Source organism: Ipomoea nil, unplaced genomic scaffold, assembly GCF_001879475.1.
Source record: "Ipomoea nil cultivar Tokyo-kokei standard unplaced genomic scaffold, Asagao_1.1 scaffold3069, whole genome shotgun sequence".
Classification (NCBI taxonomy): domain Eukaryota; kingdom Viridiplantae; phylum Streptophyta; class Magnoliopsida; order Solanales; family Convolvulaceae; genus Ipomoea; species Ipomoea nil.
This window is the reverse complement of record NW_017619497.1, coordinates 5,234,426-5,260,943: the sequence shown is the minus strand read 5'-3', so window position 1 is coordinate 5,260,943 and position 26,518 is coordinate 5,234,426. Positions and strand designations below refer to the sequence as shown.

General features: G+C 32.4%; 1 protein-coding gene across 1 annotated transcript; it reads right to left on the bottom strand.

The window, feature by feature from the left end:
* Positions 1 to 17,901: 17,901 nt before the first annotated feature.
* On the bottom strand, positions 17,902 to 19,344 carry LOC109165483 (BOI-related E3 ubiquitin-protein ligase 1-like). Its single transcript, XM_019314267.1, has 3 exons — positions 19,176 to 19,344; positions 18,780 to 19,083; positions 17,902 to 18,694 (listed from the first exon to the last, which is right to left on the bottom strand). Exons 1-3 carry the CDS (start codon positions 19,232 to 19,234, stop codon positions 18,122 to 18,124), a joined length of 936 nt encoding a protein of 311 aa, XP_019169812.1. The 5' UTR covers positions 19,235 to 19,344; the 3' UTR covers positions 17,902 to 18,121.
* Between the last annotated feature and the right edge of the window lie 7,174 nt (positions 19,345 to 26,518).

Here is a 26,518-nt window from a genome sequence, read left to right as displayed (position 1 = left end):
ATGGTGCATGTCGCAACATACATTCAAACATATCCCTATTTTTTCTCAACTTAAATTTATTTTTATTTTTTGTTACAAATAAAATTAATGTATAAAAAAAATATCATTAAAAAATTTTAATTTTTTTTTTTTATTACAAAGGAAGGGGGATACCCATACAACCTATGCCTACACTGAGGCTTGAAACCTAGACCTCCCACATAAGGGAGCAATCCGATACCAGTGGACCACAAGCCACCGATATTAAAAAATTTTAATTGAGATCTTATAAATGACACTCATATTGATATGTTTTAATTTTTAATTTTTAAAAATAAATCTATAGGTAAACAAAGTCACTACTTTGGCATTATATATATATATATATATATATATATATATAAATTGTTATTGTAAACTAAGTACACATGCCTATATAAGTCAAATTATATTCTAATGGCTAATTGTAAAAATATAATTTATTAATTGTTGATTGACAAAACGTTAACATAATTCGTTTTGATCAAAATTACTAACACAAATTCTTATCCGCTAATAGTTAATCAATTTGTTATTCGCTAAAATTGAATTACCGTAAAATAATAGTGACTTCTTGGACAAATTTTTCAAGCGAGGTCTTCTTTATAATGATTCGGTTGTTGAACTTGATCAAATGACTTCTTGGATGGGATTCTTTGGAGGAAAATTCTTGGATCACATGAATATGGATAAAAAAAAAATTATTTATTGAGTTAATATCTAAAATGATCCTTGACTATAGCTATTTTTCTCAATTTCGTCCTAAACAACTTTAGTGACTTAATGTAGTTCTAGACTTTTATGTTTTTTTCAAGATTGATCATACTTCTTGTACGTAAAAGTGTACATGTAGTGAGAGAATTTAGAATCATTTAGATTTTAAGGTATAATTGGCCAAGTTGAAAATATGGGTTATTTAATTTTTTTTTTTTTAAGGAGTATGAAGTCAATGTTGTTTAGGTGAATCCCAAAGAAAAAAACAAGGACATGTTGGCCGAAGTTACGTTGATTGTTGGGTGGTTGAGGTAAGCTGTTTGAATATGAAATTTAAGGTAAATTACAAGTTGAAAATTGCAAAACATAATGATGTTATGGGTAAGTTTTGGTAGTGGGGGGAAATGATATGATGGGTTCATCAATGGTTTGTCAAATGTCACAAGAAAGACCATTTGGATTTGTTTTCTCTATCCACTTAATCTCTCTCTCTTTTCAAACATTTATTTGGATTCAGCTATCAAATAAGCAACTTTCCCTTTCCCTTTTGTCCCACTCCACCCTTAATTTTCTTCCACTAATTTAATTAATTGACAAATCACAAAGTTTCCATTCCAAGTGACACATGCAATATCAAGATCACTAACCTAGAATGTGCCATTGACTACTCCTACATCTCCACCCCCCACCTTACACGAAAACAAATAATCAATACTTGGATTTCGATCAAATCTTAATCAAAATTTTAAATTCTTCTGATGCTTTCTGATTTAGTCATAAAGTTTGAATAATTCAATATTCTTTGAACTATTTTTAACTTTGGATAAAAATTGTTAATTCAAATGTAGTCAATAAGTGTAAAAAGTTTTTATTATCAGAATACATCGAATGTAGAAGTGAAAACTCAAATGAAAATTTAATGTACAACTTAACTAATAACTAACTATTGAATTGAGAGATTTTGTAAATTCGTAGTCAATCAATCACGCTATGATACAATCATGTCTCTTACAGCATGTTAGTTCACATAATAAATTTTAAGGAAAAGGAATAATATTACATGAAAATTCGAATAGGAAAGGAATAGAACATTAATTGTATTATATTGTTTGATTCGCTGTAGGAATATACCTTAGGAATGTTATTGCAATGTTTGGTTAGTTTAAGAAAATTATTTTTAATTTCTCACACCTCAAAAGCTGACAAAACTCAAAAAAAAAAAAAAAACACTTGTAAAAAATACGACCAATGTGATTACTCTAACCTTTTAAAATTGTAACACATCACACAAACAATAACTCTATCATTTTCAAAAATTACATTATCGAAATGCATTTCACGCGGGCGTGGGTGTGAAATAGTGGACTATGGGTTTAGGCGTAGGGTCTACTTCAAAATGGAGTGGGAGATGAACATACAATAAATTAAAGAACAAATCAAACGATGAAATGAAATTGAAGGTGATGGGAAGTGTATTGACCACGTACACTAAGTCACTAACACCACAATGTTAGGTTTCCAAATCTTGTATTGGATGGCCCAATGCATTAATTCTTGGTTTTTTGTCCCCTCCTATGACCTATGACCTATCCTCTCCCAATTCAATTTTTATGTGGAAAAATAAACCCCCTATGAATGTGGATAATGCCACCCAAGTTTGACAACTTCCTTCCCATTTTTCCCATGATGTTGGACCCACACCCTTTTTCATCAAAGATTGGGGACAAAAATGTGGGCTATATCAAGCTATGATGATACATACTAGGATCTTTACCTCTTTGGGCCCTACCCTTTAGAAAATGAAAAAAGAAAATAAATGTGGGATGGATGAGTTGGTTGAATGTGTGGCAATGCACCTTTTATTAGGTTGGGGGTCTTCAATTCATATGTCCTTGTTCCATGACAAGTGGTTATTGTCCATTATACTTATTCATCCATTTTCATTGCCTTTATACAAGTAGATATAATGACATATTGACATTAGTTAGTTTAGATATGAATAAAGATAAGAAAGTATTCATATCTACAAATTTTGTGTTTGACAACTTTGATTGATTAATTAATAATCACATCACACTTATATTTATATATATATATATATATATATATATATATATATATATATATATATATATATGTGTGTGTGTGTGTGTGTGTGTGTGTGTGTGTGTGTGTCAATATTTTTAGAAGCATGGTGTGCTGTGTTTTCAATATTACATCAAGTTAATAATTATATTGTAATTAATTTGCAATACAATTTAATTTGTAGAATTGTGACGTATAAATTGTGTAGTTCTAGTATTGGATTTGTGAACTTCTAGAATATAAATTGTGTACATAACAGCTGTAGAAGTAAATTTGTGAATACAATACATGGTCACCAAATCCTAATATGTTAATATTGTGTGACTATAATATTTCAAAGGAACTTGTGAATACAAAATAAGGTAATCAATTACATATATGTTAACATCGTGTATTTGTAGTATACAATTGTGAATTTTTTAAAAAGTAAATTGTGAATATTTAGACTCGGATCCACAAATTTTCAAAAAAAAAAAAGACTCGGATCCACAAAATAATTTGCACAATCTATAAGTACCACACTAATTCAATAAGCCCAAACAAAACTAAGTAACATAGTCCACGGGAGCAGTTCAAGTCATGGCCTAAATTCAAATGGAGCGTTTGGTTGGAGGGAATTACAATTCTATTTTCATCTAATACTGAAAGCAAGTAAATTCATTCGTTTGGTTAGAGTGTATTGCAATTCTGCAGAATTGCAAATCCAAATAGGTTAAGTAAACTCGTCACACAATTTTGTAAACAACTGTTATACATAAAATAAACAGTCTCCATCTCCACTTTCGTATAAACCAATCTAAATGTGAAAGTCAAATTTTACAGAAGTGTGGGTATATGAGTTGAATTATATGCAAGAAAGTTTGGTTAGAATAGGACTAGTCACGTAGAAAAACGAAGAGGAAGACAAAGCCATATATAGTGCAGCCGGAACACGATCCACTTCGTTGAAAATCTAGTACCCACATAACATTTTGCCCTGTAACAAGTGGCCGGAAATTAGTACCGACAAATCTAGCACACAAATTTCATGGCAAATAGCTTGGAATTTCAAGCTATGCTATATATCCCTAGGTTTAAACCCGCTACTCATCACCCAGTATAGGGATAGATATTAGGAATAAGGTTCAAATTGGCCACTGAACGTAACCTAAAAATGCAATTAGGCCACTGAACGAAAAAAAAAGTGCAATTAGGCCACTGAACACTCCAAAAATGTGCAATTTCACCTGATAGCAGATTACCCTCAATTTTAGCAGGTTATCTGCTTACGTGGCAGCTGAGTTGGCATTTTAAATAAATTTTAATTAATTTTTAATAAATTTTAATAATAAATTTTTATTAAAAAAAATTTTTTAAAAATAAAAACGACTTTATTTTATTTTTTATTTAATTTTTTTCAATTTTTTATAAAATTTATTATTAAAATTAATTATTAAAAATTATTTAAAAATTATTAAAAATGTCAACTTAGCTGCCACGTAAGCAGGTAACCTGCTAAAATTGATGGTAACCTGCTATCCGGTAAAATTGCATACGTTTGGAGAGTCTAGTGGCCTAATTGCACATTTTTTGAGTGTTCAATGGCCTAATTGCACTTTTTTTTTCGTTCAGTGGCCTAATTGCATTTTCAGGTTACGTTCAGTGGCCAATTTGAACCTTATTCCTAGATATTAATAGAAGAATATTATCACTCTGTCAAGGGTCGAATTTTAAGTTTTTGTGGCCCTGTTCTGATAAATAATTGAGGCCCGCCCTCCAAAATCACAATTTTTAAAATTAATATATGCCAATTTTGAACCTTTGACCTCCAAGTGAAAATACAAAAATACACATTGCTATCATCTCCTCATTAAACCTTTTAAGTTTAATTGAAAATTTTTAATTTTTATTTCTAAACTAGTTAGGTAAATATTAAATATTGGGCCTCTCTAAAATTGGGGGCCCTGTGCGGTAGCCCAGCTTGCACAACCTAAAATCCGGTCCTGACTTCTGTGGACGTAGAGACATATTGTCGAACTACATAAATTTTGCATTTTACATAAATTTTGCATTCTTTTATCTTTCTGCCATTATTAAGACATGTTTGATTCGTTGGAAAATGTTGTCCTTGAATTTGAAGAAAATTGAATTTTCTTTTGTTTGGTTAATGGAAACACTTTCCTAAAGGATAAGGAAAACATTTTCCATTACCTAGAATCCTTGGTATTTTGTTTTCTATGAAAAACAAGTAGGACAATTATCTGATCACCAATTACCATTATTATTATTGTATAGGGGTATAATTGTTTTTATATTCATTATTCCTAATTACAATTCCGAATACAACGAAATAATGAAATTCATATTCACAGTAATTTCTTTTCCATCAACCAAACTAGGGAATCCATTTCCCTGAAATTTATTTTCCATTGAATTTCAATTACATTGCCCTTCAAATATTTTTCAGCGAACCAAACAGGTTGTTATTATTTCTGGTTCTTGTTAATCTCAACACTTTTTTCTCCATTAGAATTTCATCATCTCCCATTAAGAATTATAATTCTAGGATTTATTCAAACGTTACTCCTACATATACTCAATCTTTCTACCACTGAGCTATATCGCGAAATCACATCTTTCTCTCTCTCTCTATATATATATATATATATATCCGTAGTGCAGGCGGAACACCGTGTATCCACAGCGTTGAAAATGGATCTAGTGCCGACATAACATATTGTTCTGATCTGCAGCAATTGAAAACCTAGTACCGACATAACATGCAGTTTCTGCATTACTTCTTGTGTTTTTACTGCAAAGCTAAGCACACAGATTTTTAGTGGCATATATATTAAAGAAGAATATCATAGTAGCTAGCTAGCTATCCTAGCTATGGAGTATGGGATTTTAAAGAGGATCGGAGCAGTGTGATGGCGGAGAAAAAGGGCCTTATAATGTGAATGATGTTTTGTTGCTTTTCGCTACCTCGTCCTTTTGCTTGCTAAAAAAAAAAAAAAAAAAAAAAAAAAAAAAAAAAGGAATTTAAAAAGGAACGAATTTCTTTTCATCAATGTGAAATAGAGAAAATGGTACCGACCCATATTTCTTATCGAACTTTGTACAATTTTATCATGATTTCATGAATTTATATATACCGGATTGATCTAACGGGGCGTTTAGTTAGGTGAAATGTCAATTTATCTTCTTTTTTTTTTTTTGTAATTTAGAAAAGGAAAATTTTTGGTTAAAGGAAATTTAAATTCTGTGAAATTTGAATTCTTTAGAATTCCTAACTCTTTCAGCAAAGTTGTTAATTTCATGGAGGTTGAAAACAAAAATAGAATTGTTAGGACAAAAATACTACTCAATTTATGGACAATATACTAGCTACTTATTTCATTTCAATTTTCATGCAAACCAAATTTTGTTTTCTACTAATTTTATTTCAACCAACCAAATAATTGAATTTGAAATTCTTAATTTACTTTCCTATTATTCATCTCCCAATGAATTTCATTTTTCATGAGTTATGGTCCTCTAACTATTATGATGGTTCTTCGATCATTTGGTTATCGACTTTCAATTCGACCAAAATATGTACATTGACTTTCATTTTTAACCACAAATAGTCATCTATTAAAATTTCTGTTAAATGGTGTTAAATCTAGGAGTATTATCGTTAAATTAATTAATATAATTATAATTACATCTTTTATGAGAATTATTTGAGTTATTTTAATATGATTATGATTACCTCTTTTTAGAGAATTATATGGCAACATAATTAATTTCAAATATTAATAAAAAAATGAAGTTAATAAATATAAAAATCATATTGTAAAATGAAAAGTAAAATTATTATAAATATATAAATTATTCTCATATTGTTAAGCTAAAATATTATTCTTCTTAGATTAAAATATGTAAAAGATAATTATTTATCATTATTTCAAAAGTAAAATTACCTATAGTAATAGTATCAAACATATATAATACAGTTTTATGGATGGTATATGTTGATAAATTATAATAAATAAATACTTATTTTAAAAATTTAAAAATAAAATTTATTATTGACCAGTGAAGTTTAATATACGAACTTTAAAAAACCCTCTCACAAATAATAAATGATTAACCTACACTTTCAACTTAAATTTACCTTATAATATTCATCTCTTCATGTGGTAATGTTTGATTGGATATTATTTCATTTATTTGTATTTGATTATTGAGTAGATTCCTTTATTAACTTGTGCTATGATCGACAAATTAATGAACAACTAATGTATATAAAGAATTTTATTGCCACTCAATATGTGAACACTAGAAGATGGTAGAATTCAGGAGGAAAAATAACATATATAAAGTATTTATTTTTTAAATATAGTTGAGATGAGATCACATTCTTATTGAATTAAAATATATCGGTCTATCAGAGAGAATTTTTTTTTAATATTGTCAAAGTACATTTATTTTCTTAATTTACAGAAAGTCATTATCAGATAGACAGCTACCAAGAGGTATATTTTGAATAAAATCCACATTGTGTCCTAAAAGGAAAAAATACTACAATGAGGTAATTAAACTGACCTAAGTAGGTTGCTCATAGCTTAAACTAAGAAACAATAACCAACTCCTACCAAAACTCAAACTTGAAAGCTTGTCGTTATCAAGTAACTGGCTGACTAACTCGACTGAGAGCTACCCCAAAATGCATTTATGTAACAATCAGAATTGATGGTGTTGGGATACTTGGATTGGGCATAAGCGTGACATTAGGCTAAAGAAGCAATTCATGGATCATATTCATATTAACCCACATAATTCTCTAAAAGAGGTAATTGTATTCATATTATGATTTCACAAAAATACTCATAGATTTAACACCTATTAAAAAGAAATTTTAACGAGTGACTATTTGTAGTAAAAAATGAAAGTCAATGTACGTGTTTTGCTTGAATTGAAAGTTGATGACTAAAAAGAGTATTGCCCCTGTGAGTAATATTAGTGATTCTCATCGCCCCAATAGTTAGAGGACAATTTGCAAAATTACGGGGTCGTTTACTTCATTTCTCTGTTTTTCCATTTCCAGTTTTCCATTTCTCCATTTCTCCAATTTTCCTTCTCCATTTCTCCAGTTTTCCATTTCTCCAATTTTCTAATTTTCATTCCCCATTCCTCTAGTTCTTCATTTCTCTAACTTTTTGTTTTTATTAAATACAATCATCTCATATATCATTTTTACATTTCTACAATAAAATAATAATAATAATAATAATAATAATAATCTTCTGAAGAAGGGGGAAACCTGAAGCAATAATAATAATAATAATAATAATAATAATAATAATAATAATAATAATAATAATAATAATAATCTGAAAAAGAGGGGAAAAACTGAAGCATTAATAATATTATTATGAACTGGGAAGAAAGTCAAGAAACTGAAGGTGAAGAGGCGGAAAGCTAAAGGAGAAAAATTCAAAACAAAGAGCAAGGCATGCTTCGAACCAGCAACATATTGGCCAAAGTTACTGTTCACCCGTTTTTTTTTCCATTCTTCCATTTGGAGATATCCAAATTTGCTTTCTCCAAAAATGTACATGAAGTGGAAAAATGGAGAAGAGTTAGGCAATTAGAGAATAGATTTTAGTAAACAAGTTTTCTATTTTCCATTTTTCCACTTCTCCAATTTTCTGTTTTTCCAGAAAATTTTCCATTTTTCCAGTTTGGTAAACGATCCCTACCTCTTTTTTCATCATAATTTGCTCATTGCAACAAAATGCACTTTAAAAGGCGCTAAGGCAATGACCCTCCGCCATCCCTTGTCGAAGCCTTGGCCAAGAGGTCGGCCAAAATGCCCCATGGCTTTCTTAGCGAAAAATCAGCAAAGTTTATCCTTCCTAGCTTACTTTTCTTACCATTACACCTTACAACCCTGAATTTTATGCCTTGTTACAAATAGGTCCTATACTTTTCGCCTTCACCCACTTCAAACCCCATCTCACCATTGGACGACCTCAATCTCCTAACTCTATTCAATCTAATTTACATCCCTAACTTTCTTCTCTCCATTTGTCTGAGCCCTAAAAACCTTGCCATAAATTTCAGATATTCTCTAGATCCAAATAACTCTTGAATTTCGACTTCTTAACGCAATCGACCTTGGGCTCAAGCCCTATTTCTCCACCTCCTTCTCCAACAACAACAACAACAACTAATAATAATAATAATAACCGGCCATACATTTTTATAGTCACATACATCATATACCTAATTAGTTTTTCTTACATTGATTGACAACCTTATTTTAGAATTCTAGTCTATTTCCTTCTTGCGTTACCTTATTGTCTTCTCATCTAACAATTTAAGTCTTAAAATAACTAAAACTTTTATGTCATAATTCTCACAAGCTTTAATTTGAATATAAATATAAATCTAATAATGAAACACACACGCAAATATAAATTTATACATTGTATAAGATGCGCATGCAGTAGTCATTCAATAATTCATTATCTTTATACACTTGTGATGTTATATATATTAGTAGATACAACAGAACTTAATTAGATAGCTTTGACCATATTATCGATCACAAACGAATTGTTATAAACACTCAAGCTCAAAGTCTCAACCAAATGTCCAAAAGTCACAAGATCGAACCCTTGTGGTGGAGTATTAACTCTTTGGATTGCAACAGATAAAGAAAATATAGAACAGACAATACTGCCTTGTAATAAAGTCAATAGTATTCTTAAAAAAAAAAAAAAATAAATAAAAAAAAACTTTGTAACCCAATAGATCGGGGTGATCTAGTGCCCTATTAGGTAGAAAATAATCTCATATCTCAATTGTCACAATTCTGATTAATACCAACACTCTCTCGATCAATCCTATAGCATAGAATCTTCCTAGTGCAATTAATCATCTTGTATAATTTATGAGTTATTTTATAAGAATGGAATTTACTAATTACATACCTTTAAATAATTAATGCAGATATCTTTATCAATCAAAAAAATGTAAAATAAACAAATAAATATTTAAATGATTTTTGACCAAATAGTTGTAACTTTTATATATAAATAAAAAGTTATGCACGATTGACTATGATTATATCCTCAATTGTCACTAAAATGCCTCCGCTAATCTACTCTCTTTGGTAGTCCACATCAGCGGCCATGTAATTTCGTGACATTTGTATGTTAATTTTCTTTTTATTTAATAAAAATCGTCACAATAACCTTTTTTGAAATGTCGTTTTCATGAATCCGAAGAAAACAACAACAACAATAATAATTAGAAAAAAATAATAATAAAAAAAAATGTTCTGGCTTATCGTGACGGCCTAAACGTCCTTCTCGAAAACACGCCTGGACAAAAAACTACGGATAATCTTTGACAAAGAAATTTATGTTTAAAATAATCAGATGAGATAAGCACCATCCTCAACTGCTACTGCCCTCTTACTGCTAGGCGGCTAGGCCTTCGCCTTCCATCATTTTCTCTATAGTATCTGTTCAAAATTACTTAAGCAAGTAAGATTTAATATCGTCCCATTAGAAATTGATTTCATGACTTCTCAATTAGAAAAGTCACTTCGTATTACTAGATCACAAGGTTATTAACTACAAATTATAGTATTGACTACTAGGTAATTTATTAAAAGGTAAATTTGATATGAGGCCGTTTCACAAGTCTTAGTTCGTAAGACAGGTCGAAGTTTTGATTAATGGGTCAAAATTTTGATTAAAGGATCAAATCTTTGACCTCATTAATTAAAGATCCGATCCGTTTTATGCAAGTTTTTACCTTTATTAACTGATTAGCACTCATGCAATGCATAATTGGTCAACTTAATTAGGCCACTTAACGTCTCAACCTAAACCCCACCACAATCCCATAATTATTATATCTAAGTAATGACATTTAATTTAACACTAATCTCTAGGATTAATAATTAATTATAATAGGTGAAGAGGGAAAGGGAGATGTTGCCCGTGGAGCAAGCTAAGGGACAGAATCTGTCCCACTAGTGGGCCCCAGTCTCTCCATTAATTCAGTATCGCCAAATGTTGCTTTCACCTGCCACACTCATGCCTTTGGGATTTTATTTTCGTTTTTTATCTTTATTCCAAAACATCATATTTAACGACAACAATTTTTTAGTCGTTTTATTATTTTATTTGTGTGGTTGATTCGTTTCACACTAATTAACACAACTATTTACAGTTTTGATTTGAATATTTGATACGGAGTATTCACTGCTGGAAATTATGGAATATTCGACCACCTGAAAGTGATCTTAAATCAAGTTGAAAGTCTTGTTCCGACCACTTTTGGTATCCGGAAAAACCTTTATTGCTATTTCCGACCACTTTTTAGACTTTTTGGTATTAACTTAATTTAAAATTATTTTCCGATGATCGGAAATTCCATAATTTCCAGTAGTGTATTATTTAATCCACTACTTTGATTTATCTAATACATTGAACAAATTTGAAAGCTTTATTAAATGAAATCAATATTTGATATTATTTAATCCACTACTTTGATTTATCTAATACATTGAACAAATTTGAAAGCTTTATTAAATAATCCGTATATTATTAAATAAATACTCCGTAATAAATAAAACATAATCAATAGTACTAAAAAAACATAATATCAAGTTTTAAATTATAATAAAATAAATAAGATAACAAAATAAATAAATATAAGTTTTTTAGTTAATCAACAAGAACCACATATCGAGAATAATTATACTTGATTGGTGAGTTGAGGGGTCCTATGTTCGTCCTCGGCTTGTTAGGGACCTTGTCATTGATCAAATGGTCAATATTGTTGCAGTCAATTCTTGTGTTCCGGACATAATTTCTTATTTGTCAAAATAGCTATTTTGAAGTGATTTATTATGGAATTTTATGAAGATTTTGTCATGTTTGGAATCTAATAAATTTGTAATTCATTAGTTTTTAGGGATTTATTTTCCTAATTTGGCTAAGGGCATTTAATGCTATTACATGTAGTATATGTTCTATACTTCCACTATCTATTGCAGTCCAAAGAGTCAATACCTCATCACTGGAATTCGATCATGTAACCTTCCATCAAGGAGAGCCACAGAGGTACTATCTAAGCACAAGGTACTTGGCGCTCCATCTTGTATATTATATATATATATATATATACCCTAAAAAAGAAAAAGAAAAGACTTGTAAAGAGTTCACAATTTACCAAACCTAAGGTAATATATTGATTTTTTTGCAATTCTTAACAATTGTATACTTGTTTAGAATGAAAATATTATTTACCGACCGTTAATTGACATAGTCATAAAACCAACACTAGTACTTAATGAGTTTTGAGACAACTGAATTTCAAGACTTGAACTATAGCTACTGATTAAACTGAATGAGATCTAGGATATTCCATTTACATATTATGAATATCCAAACTATTTATTAGTGTGAATAAGAGGACAGCAACGTGGCACATGCGATGCTAATATGGATGAATGATAATAATGCCATAATGGCGACTATATGAGAAGAAGAAGAAGATGGACCATTCATGGGTGGCTTACGTTGACACTAAACTAACGACGAAGAAATGCCGATATGATATGATATTATGCTGCTTTTATTCTTGTCTTTGTACACGCCTCTCAAATCTGAATTTTAGTCTGTAGACACATCAATTTATTTGTTTATATTACTATTCATTAAATATAAATATATGGTGTCGTGGTTTATACGTTTCAAATTATTGGACTTCTCAAAATTATTACGGAGTATTATTATTTTAAAAATATATATATTGTTCGAGGAGATGGACCATGCATAGCACAGTGCGCGCTTTTTTATTATTGTCCGGCACATGCATTATTCATCCTCTGTTAAATATTTTCAGATTCCAATTTTTTACTATTAATAATAATAATAATAATAATAATAATAATAATAATAATAATAATAATAATAATAATAGTGTGAATTTTCAATTCTGAGTGGTCACGTTTGCCCATTGATAGACAATTTGAAAAGTAATCAAATTGTGTTTCTTTATAATTAATACAATATAACCGTTATCCATTACCAATATATATTTTTTATCATTTTTATCATTGCTAAATATATATTTTTATCATGTTCATTGTAAATGGTAATTTTTTTCAAAATTTTATTGTTTAATACGCAGTTTTTGTTATTTGATTGTTTTAAATTAATGCCAAATTTGTTTGCAAATACCTACTCTAAAATATTCCATGAAAATTTGATCAAATTCAGGATTAAGATAATGAAACAGACAATAAAATGACGGATGACACCATGAAGAAAATCCAAAAATAAGATATATATGAGATTTGTCTTCTTCTCCCAAAAGGTTGAATCACCAACTCTAGGCCCCCAACACCGTGTCCCGACAGAGCACTTGGAAGGATATAAATTACGGTAACTCAATGATTTAGTGAACATGGCTAAATACCAGTGTGCACAAGCATATATATGAGATTTTTCATTAATACACATTAATGTTTCTAACTTATAAGTATATAAAAAAAAATTGCGATTATACTTTTGATATGATTTTATTTATTTATAAGGATGGGACCACAAAAATTCAAAAAATAACCATGATCTGACACGTTCTTGATTGGAATGAGAAGTCACTCTACGAGTAGAGGTATTATAGATGGAAAATACTTGATGTACTCTCACTCTCAATTCGTACTTCCTCTAACATGTTTTTGATGTAGACATTTTTCTGTGAACTCACATGATGAAAATAATCAATCCTGATTTACCATCTCAATGAGTAGAAATAAGGAAGTACAATTTTGGACTCTATGTAGTAGAACCATTATAGATTTGCACGTAGGGTGAGGTACGGTCCCTTTTCCTTTGTGATTACGCATTTGTATAATAGTGTCCCGCAAAGCCACGAACCCAACCTGCATCATCCAACTCGGTTCACACGTGGTGGGGTTGACGCCTGAACCCATCATTATTCTAAAATTTATTAATTAATTAATTTATGCAAAAAAAAAAAAAAAAAAAAAAAAAAAAAAAAGAGGAAAAGGAAAGGTGATATTTGATTGTGGGGCAGGGGCACATAGAGATACAGTCCAAACGGCCCCTTGTGTTGATCTGATGTGTGAGATTGATTGTTGGCACATGGGCGACTGGGCGTGACGTGCAGTGTATTTTGATCAGACACTCTCACAGGTCTCAGCCAGCCTTTAATTACTGATCCCATCGTTTTGTTTGGGAGTTTGGACCGGACCAGACCACGCCAATTACGTTTCCACAACCACCCTGAGACTTGCCTTTTTCAAACCATCCACTATTAATTCCCACGGTCCCCACTTCTTTGCCCTCTTAAACTCCATCTTATTACACTAAAATAAATCATATATCTTAATTAATGTCAATTATAGTAAATATTTGATGTGACAATTAGTATCATATATGATAATGCATATACGCCTGATCGAGTTTTCTGATAGACGATGAAATCAACCACAGTGATTGTTTATCGGGCGATATTACATTATTACTAGACTAGTCTCACGGTTAGGTTGATCGAAATATTTATCTTTAAGACCGAAAAGTGGTTTATATCTCTACCCGTTTAACCGAACACAAAGCCTAGGCACCTTGTTCAATCACGTCTCATCTACCTTTTTCTTTTTAAGTCAAACACTCGGTGACACCTCTCTGATTCGCGCACCTTCATCCGCCACATGGAGGACATGCCGGTTCTTCGGCATGTGTATCTTGACATGCCTATATAAGGGACATTTAGTGCTGATAGACAGAAATTACACTCATCACTATCAGATCATGGGTTTGTTGTGTGGTTGATGGCTAGCAATGCAGTGTTGCCCCGTGTGTAGATTTGCGCTTGATCCTAAGAGCAATATTAAGCTATTAACTTTTCTTTGGATTAATCAATCAATTAAATTTAATCTTTTTCACTTAAAAAAATTATTGTTCTCTTATGGAGTATAACTCTAATTATATGTTTAAATTTTATTATATAAAAATAAAGCAAAATTATAAGAAACTATGACACTTTTTTTTTTTCTATATCAATCAAAATATGACACAAAAACCATAGGAAAAAACAAAGTAAAAAGTGAATACATATAGGACACTTTGCTCTGTACAGATTAAGATAGGTTCTTCACTTCTGCAGTTATCTTTTTTTCTATTTTTTTACTGCTGCAGCTTCAATTATTATTATTATTTAAAAAAAAAATTACACAAGGATAGACCAAATGTACTGTGTTGTTTACTTTTTCTAGAATCTGTTGAATTGTCAGAGTAGAAAGACAAGATTGCATTGCATTGCTATGTTATATAAAAGGAGTTGGAAAGGGGGCGAATGGCGATGGCTTAAAGGCAAGTGCAAACACCCATCATTGCACCACAACGCCAATTTTAATTTAATTACTCGTATAAGAGAAAACGTGTGTGCCCTATTTCCTATCATCACAAACACGACTTCACTATGATTGTCACAATGAGTTGGCCATAACCATTCTTTAATTTAAAATTAATTCATTTCTTTTAACTCCTTAAATAAATTATCTCACTTCACATATTATCGGTCTCGTTCATTGACGCATTCGAGAAGCTAACCAAGAGCATCCACAACGGTGGGTAATGCACAAATTCTAAGAAAAAGTAAGCCATGGTGGAAGAAATAGAGACAAAAAAAAAAAAAAAAAAAAAAAAAAAAAAAAAAAAAAAGAGAGAAAATTGGGGAGCATCTGTAAGGGATTGAGTTATTGCAGCAAAATGGGTCCCACCTCAAAATACCTTAGTCGCCCAACTTTCGCGTGAGCTTCAAATGTGTGCCCAGCGGGCGCGTCAGGGCGCGCTGACAGCGTGACAAGTAACATTTATTATTATTTTTTCTAAAAAAATAGTTTTATTAATTTTTTTTTCTCTCCTCCCATATTCCTTTTCCTAATCACACTTACAAAAATCACAATGCTGTAAGAGCATCCACACCAGGGAAGCAAGTGAGGAGAATGCATTACTTTTAATGTATTTAATGCTTACATGGATGAGAGCTAGATAACAGAGAGAGAAAATTGGGAAGCAACTTTAATGGCCGGGGAATGGCAGCAGGGTGGGACCCATCAGGAAAAAGAGCCAAACGTTACATTCTCTTTCCTAATCAGTTTTTATTTTCTCTCCCCTCTCACATTCTCTTTCCTAATCACTCTTACATTCTCCGCTGATATCTTAACTGATAATGTTGCTATAACTTTCTAAAAATATTATAATATCTCTCGTAAGTCGTAAAAGCATCACTCACAAAAAAAAAAAAAAAAATCTTGGTGTGTCAAACATCTTAGCGTGTGGAAAGACCGCGTGGTGTGGAAGATATGGCGCATTGTTTGATGGGTTTTGGTGAGGGAAATTGACAAGAGAGCTAGCTAGCCATCATAATTGAAAAGCCAAGCAAAAGTTGATATCAAACAATCACAACATCAATTCAATTGTCCTCACACCACCTATAAACTGTGTCTCATAATGGAAGATTCCTATTAGGCTATTACAACACCACCACCCCCCCCCCCCCTCAATCACTCCAAATTGTGTTGATGGCACAACCCACCTGTCTTGGTATGCCCAATATTAAATTCTTGGACCCAAATTTCTTACCAAAAGGGTGACACTAGCTTTAAGGGGGTGGGGGAAAAAAACAGCCCTAATTCATGTGAAAAAGATGGGGCATGGTTTTCAAGAATCAAAGTGGTGGTGGTACCAATTCTCTTCAACTACACAAGCATCTCTTTTCACATCACTATTCATGCCTCAAAAGTTAAGGGACTTGGGTTGGCCCTACTACCCCTCCTTCAATTGCTTTTACTAGATTGGAAACTTGGAACAACCAAAGCAAACAACAATCCCCACTTTTTAAGCTTCTTCACATTTCTCCCTCTCAATTATTAGCCCTCCAACGTTTTGGACAAGATAAAAAGTCTCCAAACCATTGCCATGACTTGTATCCACCACCAATAATAAAATCGAAAAGAATTCGATTTTCTTTCGGATACAATCTTTCTACCGAGTTTCTGTAAACAAAACAGTCGATACTGTAATGGTTTCACTAAGTAAATTTTAACTGCAACTTAAAACTCAAATTAGTTCGAGAAGTGGAAAATAGTGGGATCAAACTGATTGGATTGCTCTAATCGTATCGCTCCTGCTGAACCCTAACCTCTTCAATTAGAACAGCGAACTGATCCAATTATTCTCCCAAACGTGTTCTCAGAAGAAAAATGCTACATGTACTCCCATTTTGTACTCTCAAACACAAAATTTTTGATGTAGATACTTGTATTAGGACTCACATAAAAATTTAAAAAAAAAAAAAAAAAAAAAAAAAAAAAAAAAAAAAAACCTTATCAGAATTCGTCACATCTCATCACATCATGGAGTAAAATTTAAGAAGTACATGTACTAGAACTCTTATAAGAACTATTTTACCGAATAAAATAATTTCAAAACACTTGAGTGCCGAATCTTTAAAAAATGACATTAAAACAAAAACACTTAGCATTTTGTGTGTGAATATGATTTAGTAAAAATTCAAAGTTTGAATAAAGTTATTAGAGGACAAGGACCATTAATAATGGGGGTGGGGAGGGGTGTTTGTTGAATTCATGATGGAATTCCTATCCTCCATCCCTATCTTTTATGTCACCATAAATGAGCAAGACAAATTCATGAGTCATGACATTGTTAAAGACATCAATGACAAATATGCTTGCTTCAAAGTACCTAATTCAAGCAGGACCACATTGCCCAAATGGGTGTCCTGTCACCAATCTCTAAAGTAGGATTCTTTGCAAAAGTTTGTCATGCACCCCCAACATCTTTTGGTGGACTGATTCATTCCCCCATATCCATGAAAAAATTGAAATTTGTAAAGGAAAAAAAAGGTAATTAAGTTAAAGCAATCATCAATCCTTTCACAACAATCAATAAAAAGATAAGAATCTCTACTTGAATTCATCCATCCATCCATCCATTCTATCAATCAAATTTTTTGGGAAGAAATAAAAAAGATTTCTTGAAATCTTGGAAAGAATGAATAATTTGATTGAACCGTGGCTAAGGAAATTTACAAGAAATCAAGAATGGTCTGTCTATAGCATATTAGCAAAACCTTAACAACGAAACAAAAAAAAACAAAATATGACAGAAAACTATCATTAATTTCACCTGCTGCAACTATTTTTTTCTGTTTTTTTTTTCTGGGTTCCTATTTTCTTTCTCCTATCGAAGTTGATGGGTCATCAAGAAGACATGTTAACATGCACGGTGGCATTCATGTTAGAATTACATACAGGGCAGGTACGGAGCAGAGTGGACCCACACACCGTGCAGAGGCAGAGATGCCGGCACGGCAGCAGCAGAACGCTGGATTCCCTCTCGCCGCAGCTCCGGCACTTCCGGCTGCCGCCGTTTTGCTCTGGGTCGGCGGCGGTGCTCGTCCTCTCCGGCTGGACGGCCGCGAAATCGCAGCCGTGGTCGTTGCTGTCGCAGCAGGACTCCGCGTCATCGTCCGCCGCCGCGGCGGCGTTTCCGGCGAGGAGGCGGTCGTCGGCGACGTGTGCCAAGACTTGCTCCAGATTGGAGCGGAGGGAGTTGGCGGTGGCCTCGTTGGTTTGGGCTAAATCTCGCCATAATTGGTTCTCTAAGTACAAGCTTTTGACTCTTTCTTGCAGGGCGAAATTGAGCTTTCCCAGTGTTTGAATCTGCTCGTCTTTCTCCCTCACTTTCTTCATAACATCTTCTCCAATGGCGGCCACCAGAATTCTCGCTTCTTGCTTCTGCCTCTCTTCCATTTCCATTCTCAATTTCTTCGTCTATAAAATAACCAAAACAAAAGATCAGAAAAACCCATCCCAACAAAAAAAACAAATCCCAAAAAATCTGGAAAAAAATGCTTACATGATTAGAAACAATCCGATCAATTTCAGATTGATACTGCTGCAATAACGGCGTCACATCTTCACCGGAGGCAATAAACTGCTCCTCCCTACTCCGCTTCCTAGAAGCCTCCATCGGGAGATTATACGAAAGCCCACTGTCAGTATTGATCGACGTTTTCCCCTGAACAGCCTCACAAAACAGAGATCGATTCACCGGCAAAAAACTCTCCGGCATTGCCACACTCCCGTAAGGGATCCCGGAACCCATCTGAGCGTTGTATCCAAACCCGAAACCATTCCCTTTCGCCGAACTCACAAAGCCACTGCACTTCCACCCATTTTCCGGTCAGCAAAACGGAAAAAAACCCAACACCCACCAAAAAAAACACACAAAACAAAACAAAACAAAACTTACCGGTTGGGAATGAGTTGCTGGGCAGAGAAAAGATTGAGATGGGTAGCTTCAACGGCCATGGAAGAGTGTTGAGAGATAGAGAGATAGAGAGAGAGAAACTTCTGTGGTTTTCCCGATACTTTCCTTCTCAGAGAGAGAGAGAGGTGGCGACTAGAGAGGCAGAACGGAGCTTTGGCGTATATAAAGGCGTCGGGTTTTATTTTTATTTTATTTGTGGATAGAGAGGTAAGAAAGTCAAAGATCTGTAAAGCCACGATGTACCAAACAGCTTTGGAAATTATTATTATATTAAAATATTGGAAATGCTGATTTTGTGTCCTTTATTATTACGGGGTATTATTTTATTTTCAATTAAATACGGAGTATAATCAACAGTTACCGATGTAGAAACTGATATTTTTAATGCACAATTTTCATGCATTCATTTGGTGTGGATCTCCTGGTTTGGTTAGTTTTAGTGTACCAAAAAGCTGTGGTTTTCGTATTCAATAATGTTTTCCACAATTAACATTTCCCTAAATCTGAGTAAATTTTCTTATATAATACGTAACCTATTATGAATTTAAAATTTTAATTCAGATCCAATATACCAAACTAAGCAAAAAGTTATGATTTTGAATATTATATCACCTCTAGATAAGTTGACAGAGATTTGTGTCACTGTATACATATGCTGCTCAGTTAGTTCACGGATAGTAAATTATAGATAAGAGCAAGACTTATGTGTCATTTCATATACATCCTAATAGATACCCCAAATCAGATACCCGGTCGAGAGTGTGAAGCTAGGCAGTCAGGTTCGAGCATGGTTTGATACTTAGCAAGTTAGACGCCATATATGGTTCCCGTTCGCCATATGAGACGCTTGGAGATCGCAGCTAGTCATCATCAGCAACCAGTCATCCACAAATACAGACGCCTCACGCCTCCGCAGGGGGAGATCGGCCGGCTCTGGTAAAGCGACTAGACTTCGTAGTCGGTGTGTTCTCGACTGGGTTCGCACATGAGACACGGTTGGGCGACCAGCCTTAGTACTCGGCATGTCGCCGACTGAATACCCTCCCGCGATTCAGGTGGGCAACCACGCTTCGCTTGCTGCGTGTCCTCGACTGGGTGCAACTCAGGAACTCAGTCGGGCGACCAGGCTCTGTGGTCGGTGTGTCCTCGCTATAGAGTATCGCGGCCCCTCAAGCCATCTCCAAGGCAGTCAAGGCGTCCCCATCTGGGTGCTCGCCCAAAGGCGGTTACAAGCAGATTTCACGGAGATCTCTTTCCTCATTTAATACAAGTAGCTTCCTTTATTAGTTTAGACATTTATGGCAATAAGGAAGCCGGATTCCTTAACTGACTTCGCTCCACGTTAGTCCTACTTTCCTTGTAGGAATCTTGTACCCTTGTATAAATATCTCCACGGGATCACCTTTTAGGGGCTCGAACGACTGAAAGTATAGATAAATAATACTACATTATTCTCTCAACTTCGCTGAGTATTTCACTCACAAAACACCATAAGTATTTTACGTAGTGTTGGCCCGTCGAACGGCAACCAAATGCCGTAAAACCAACACATCCCATGAATATATTTTATATCATTTATTAATACCATATTAAATACATACAAAAACTTATTCGAAATGACAAAAACTTGTGTGATATTGTCTCATGGATCCTTGTTCGTGAGATCCATGAGACGGGTCAGGTCCATATTAAATGTAATACTTACACTAGCAAATGTAATACTAAATCAATAATAAAATGTTTATTACTTATATGAGAAAATGTAATCTTTTGAAGAAAAAAAAAAAAGTAATACTTTTATATTTTGATGTACAAGTATTATAATTTTCATCAAATATATTACATTTTCCTTTATAAGTACAACATTACTTATAAAGAAAAATATAATACTTTTGATAAAAAAAGTAAAAGTTTTACATTAAAATATAAAATTATTACATTTTGTTCTCAAAAGTTTTAAGTTTTCACTATAAGTAACAAATATTGTTGTTTCTAATTTAGTATTACATTTACTAGTATAAGAATTACATTTGCATATTGGCTCAATTCGACCAGACACATCTTATCCGTGGGACGATCACACACAAGTGTGATCCATTCGAAATAATTCTTTTACCCCATCAATTTCGGTCAAACTCCGGGTATAGTTATACCAAAATCATATTATTTTTGGCACAAGTGTCAAATAGGCCCCTCTACTACTGCCAAGTGCTCAATTTTTAACACGAACTAAATTAAGTGCCAAATAGGTCTATCTACCAGCTAAATTTGTTCGATTGACTTTTTTTGCAGGTTGCTAACAGGTTGCCTATTCAATTATTAAAAAAATATATAATATAATAATAATAAATATAAATAATATATATTTAAAAAAAATTCAGCCACCGGCTGTCCGCGCCGGACTGCCGGTGGCTGAAATTCTTTATATATATATATATATATATATATATATATATATATATATATATATATATATATATATATATATATATATATATATATTAATAATTGAATAGGCAACCTGCAAAAAACGTAAATCGAACAAATTTTGCTGGTAGATGGACTTATTTGGCACTTAATTTAGTTCGTGGTGGGAATTGAGCACTTCACAGTAATAGATGGACCTATTTGACACTTGTGCCAATTAATTTTACAGTTGTGTATTATTCTAAAATAATATATATTTTTTGTATTAAGTATTATGTATCTTCTCCAATGTGAAATAAATCCAATTCAGTATACTGTATTTACATTATCAATTATCAATTATCTAAATAATGTCTCAAGTTACTATGTTAATATTTTTTTAAACAAAAATGCCAAGTGCCTCTACACCAACCATTAATAAAATAGTCATTCCTTAATGTGCAGGACAAGTTTTATATGAATTGTTATTTCTACTTTATTCCAAATCTCAACATATTAAAACTTGTAACATCATAGGGTGATTATTGTGTGAGTGAGAAAAGTAGGGACATCTAATATTAAATACCTAAATTTTTACCACTCACAAATGAACCATTCCACGATATTAAACAAAATTCTATATACTAGTTGTTGTTTTTTATTTTTTAAAAAGAAAATGTTAAGCTTTAGGCATTATTTTGCGATTGGCGGTTAATGATTAATAGATAACGGATTGTGTATGTGATTTTGACAATCGAATTGTATCAACGGATTGTAAAATGATGTTTGGTAAAATTAGTTATTTAATGTTTGCGGTTAATATGTAAAATAACACTTAGGACATTTTTGTATAGTAACTATTAGGCAGTTAGATTATTAGCTCCTGTAAACCTGGTCTTTAGCTAATTCCCTATCTTTGTGTTAGTCTAGTAGTATATATATGTATATTGTTTTTCCCTTGTTTAATAAGACACAGTTACTATATACTTCAGTCTGGTATTAGCTTAGCCCTATTGATCCTATGGCTTCCAACACCCCATCACCCAACTCTGACACTGTCGCCGATCAGGCTCTTGCCACCACCACCCCACCCTCATCGGAAACTCCCTCACGGCCTTCTCCCTCCTCCAATAACAACAACAACAACAACAAGACGATGACAACAACAACAACAACAATAATACTTTGAAAAAAAAAAAAAAACAACAACAACAACAACAATAATAATAATAATAATAATAATAATAATAATAATAAATTGAAAAAAAAAATATGCAGACTCTCCTTCATCACAAACCGGTAAATAATGAAAGAGGAATGTTAAGACTTCTCTATAAAAGGAGCCTCAAGGTCATCTTTTAGTTTTCAATATCATATGGTGTCCCACATCGGGTATATAATGAAGAGAAGCCTCGAAACTCATATATTAGAGGAGCATTGAGGGCCTTGAGACTTCTAAAATGAAAATAAATATTTTTTAAAGGAAAAAGTGTCAAATTGGCCCCCTAAGTCGAGTGGATAGTGCAATTGTGCCCCCTAAGTGAAAAAAGATCTATTTAGGTCCCCTAAACCTGTAAAATTGTTCAATTAAGTCCAGGTTGACTTGTTTATTAGGTTAAATGCATACGGTGTTGACACGTGTCCTTATTATTATTTTTTTTGAAAGTATTATTTATTATAAATTAAGTAAAATAATAATAATAATTAAAAATATTATTTATTATAAATTAATTTAAAAAAAACAACCGTGGTGGTCCGGCCACGGCCGTCTAAGGAAGACGACCATGGCCGACGAAAGAAGATGGCCAGTTTTTTTTTTTTTTTAATTATTATTATAAATTAATTAAAATGATAATAATAATAATAATAAAAAAAAAAACAGTCGCGGCCGTCTATGGAAGACAGCCATGGCCGACGAAAGAAGATGGCCATGTCCGTTTTCTAGATCTAGAAGACGGCCATGACCATCTTCTTTTTCGTCGGCCATGGACGGCCACTGCTGTTTTTTTTTTTTTTAATTATTATTATTATTACTTTAATTAATTTATAATAAATAATTTTTTTAATAAAAAATAATTTTTTAAAATTATTATTATATTTTAATTAATTTATAATAAATAATATTTTTATAAAAAATAAAATAAGGACACGTGTCAATATTGTATGCATTTAACCTGATAAACAAGTCAACCTGGACTTAATTGAACAATTTTACAGGTTTAGGTGACCTGAATGGAGCTTTTTTCACTTAGGGGACCCAATTACACTATCTACTCGACTTAGGGGGCCAATTTGACACTTTTTCCTTTTTTAAATAATGTGTAGGGACGATAACGCTTCTATTTGTAGTGTTTGGGGATTCATCGGTTTAGAGCCAAATTGTTGATTACCAAATGTTCTAATTAGTGGTATGACCGGTTTTTGAGTGTTGCAAATTGTTGATTACCAAATGTTCTAATTAGTGGTATGACCGGTTTTTGAGTGTTAAAAATATAAGTATTTGATATTTTAAAAAAAAATAATTTACGAAATTGGGCTTACGTGGCAGCGGCAGTGGCAGCAATAATTGACATGCTGGAGGTGCGACACGTAGGAGTGGGAGCCGAACAGGCCACGTCGGCGTGAGGTTTGTACAGTTTAACTTTATTTTCCTTTTTCGTCATGGGGAACGTGTGGGAGTGGACTCTGCACAGTGGTCCTGCTTTGTCGCACGTGTGAGGTGTACGCAGTAGGGCCCACGTTTCCAGTCCTGACACTGTTTAAACGGGCCCCACTTTCTGTCTATGTGCTGTTTCCTAGTCCATCACCCATGCCATGTTTCTGTACGGACAACCTCCAATTACAGATTCTACGGGACCAATACATCCTGCCATGCCTTTTTTTTTTTTTAATATACGAAATCAGTTTCTATTTAAGTAACAAATGAAAATAAAAATAAAAAATGGTCAAATAGACAATCGAAGTTTTGTATCAGCAACCAACGGTATGTGCTCAACCCTTTATTGGCAGAGGCTAGGGCATGTAAGGAGGCCTTCTCTTGAGTGAAAGCACGGGACATTCGAGAGATCTGCGTCCAGTCTTACTATTTGAACATGATTCAAGCTTTACATAGCCGGAATGTTAGTAGTTCTTATTTAGGTTCTATTATTTATGATTGTTTGTCGCTCAGCAGTTTGTTTTTATCGTGTGTCCTTCAGTATATTCCTCGGACCACCAATCGGTTCGCTCATGCTTTGGCTAATGTGGCTAATTCCCGATATAATCGATTGAACTGGGATGATGTTTCTTTGACGAGGCTTAATATATTCTTTAAGTTTTTAGCTTTCAAAAATAAATGTTAATTAATTAAATTAAATGCTCAATTAAATATTGAGTAATTCGTGTGAAGGCAGGGAAGAGTTGATTACTTTTCTTTTATGACTATTATTCTATTAATTAATAATTAATAATGTGAAATGAAAGGAAAATAATATTCTATATATCCTTAAATTTTGCCTCCTTGACTATACTAAACTGTCTAAAAATTTATTTCTTTCATAAATATGACATTTATTATTTCAATACTCAAAATATCGTGTGCTGAATATATTATTTAAAAAAAATGAAATATATCACTTAATTAATATAGTAAATATATTTCCATAAAGGAGACAATATTTTGTCAAATAGAGTAGAAGGATTTAATACATGTAGGCTATGTTTGGCATAACTAGCATAAAAACTAACTTAAAATTGAAAGTTTAAAAGTTAATACCTACTATTTTATTTTGAAATGCTACTCAAAATATCGTTTCTAAATAAGATACTTTTCATGTTTTATCAAACAAACTTATAGTTTATTTATATCTTAAAATAAGCTAAAAGCTTTAAAATAAAGTCACCAAATAGCCATAATGATTTTCAAGCTATCTCGCAAGGTCGATGATGTCAAATCTTTGCCACACATCAAGTTTAAAAAAAGTTATTATTATTATTTTTTAAATTTAAAAATTGATATGTTAACTTGCATTGTAATTTACACGATGCATGTACTGATAGTCTTATTTTTTTGTACAATTTTCATATTTATATCAGATTAATCTAAACATGTTTCGCTTCTGTCTTTTTTCAAAATAAAATTTTTACACCTATTGTTGGGTACAACACTATATATATAGAATTTGTTGATTTTTTGGGATAAATTATAAGATAAAAAAAAAAAAGTGAAAATTAGGACATGATTGTAGAGAAATTCACAGCATAAGTAGAGGCAGGTGCAATGGCAGTTAAACCTCACATGTATGCACGTACATTGTATGTAACTAAGAAAGTTCCATCATATGCGTGCACAACTCAATAACATATCTATTTATTATTTTTTTTTTTGGAAGCCCAAATTATAATATCTTAATAACTTTCTTGTTCTACCTTTTTTTTTTTTTTTTTTTCTTTGGGTTTTAACTATGTTTTAAAAAAATATATATATATATATGTTTTCGAGGTCAAAAGTTGGATGTCCTTGGGGTTGGGCACATGAAATCCGCCATTTTCTCCCACGATTCTGACTTTTCTTCTTCAATTCTGTTTTCAAACAATTATTTGGAATAAGGTTCAAATTGACCACCGAATATAACCTGAAAATGCAATTAAGTCATTGAAACGAAAAAAAGTGCAATTAAGCCACAAAACACTTTAAATGTATACAATTTCACTTGATAGCAGGTTACCTTCGATTTTAACAGGTTACTTGCTTGCGTAGCAATTGAGTTGACATTTTAAATAATTTTTAATAAATTTTAATAATAAATTTAAAAAATTGAAAAAAAAAAAAAACCACGGGATGGCCGGCTTTCTCCTCTCTTCCTTCGTCTCGGCGGAGACAAAGGAAGAGGGGGGAGAAGGGGGTCGTTTTTAAAAAAAATAATAAATTAATTTATTAT

Coding starts and splice junctions, on each gene's coding strand:
- LOC109165483 (XM_019314267.1), bottom strand. CDS start 19,234: ATGGCCGTTGAAGCTACCCATCTCAATCTTTTCTCTGCCCAGCAACTC. Junction 19,084..19,175: donor CAGCAACTCATTCCCAACCG/GTAAGTTTTGTT, acceptor GTGGAAGTGCAG/TGGCTTTGTGAGTTCGGCGA. Junction 18,695..18,779: donor ATCGGATTGTTTCTAATCAT/GTAAGCATTTTT, acceptor GTTATTTTATAG/ACGAAGAAATTGAGAATGGA.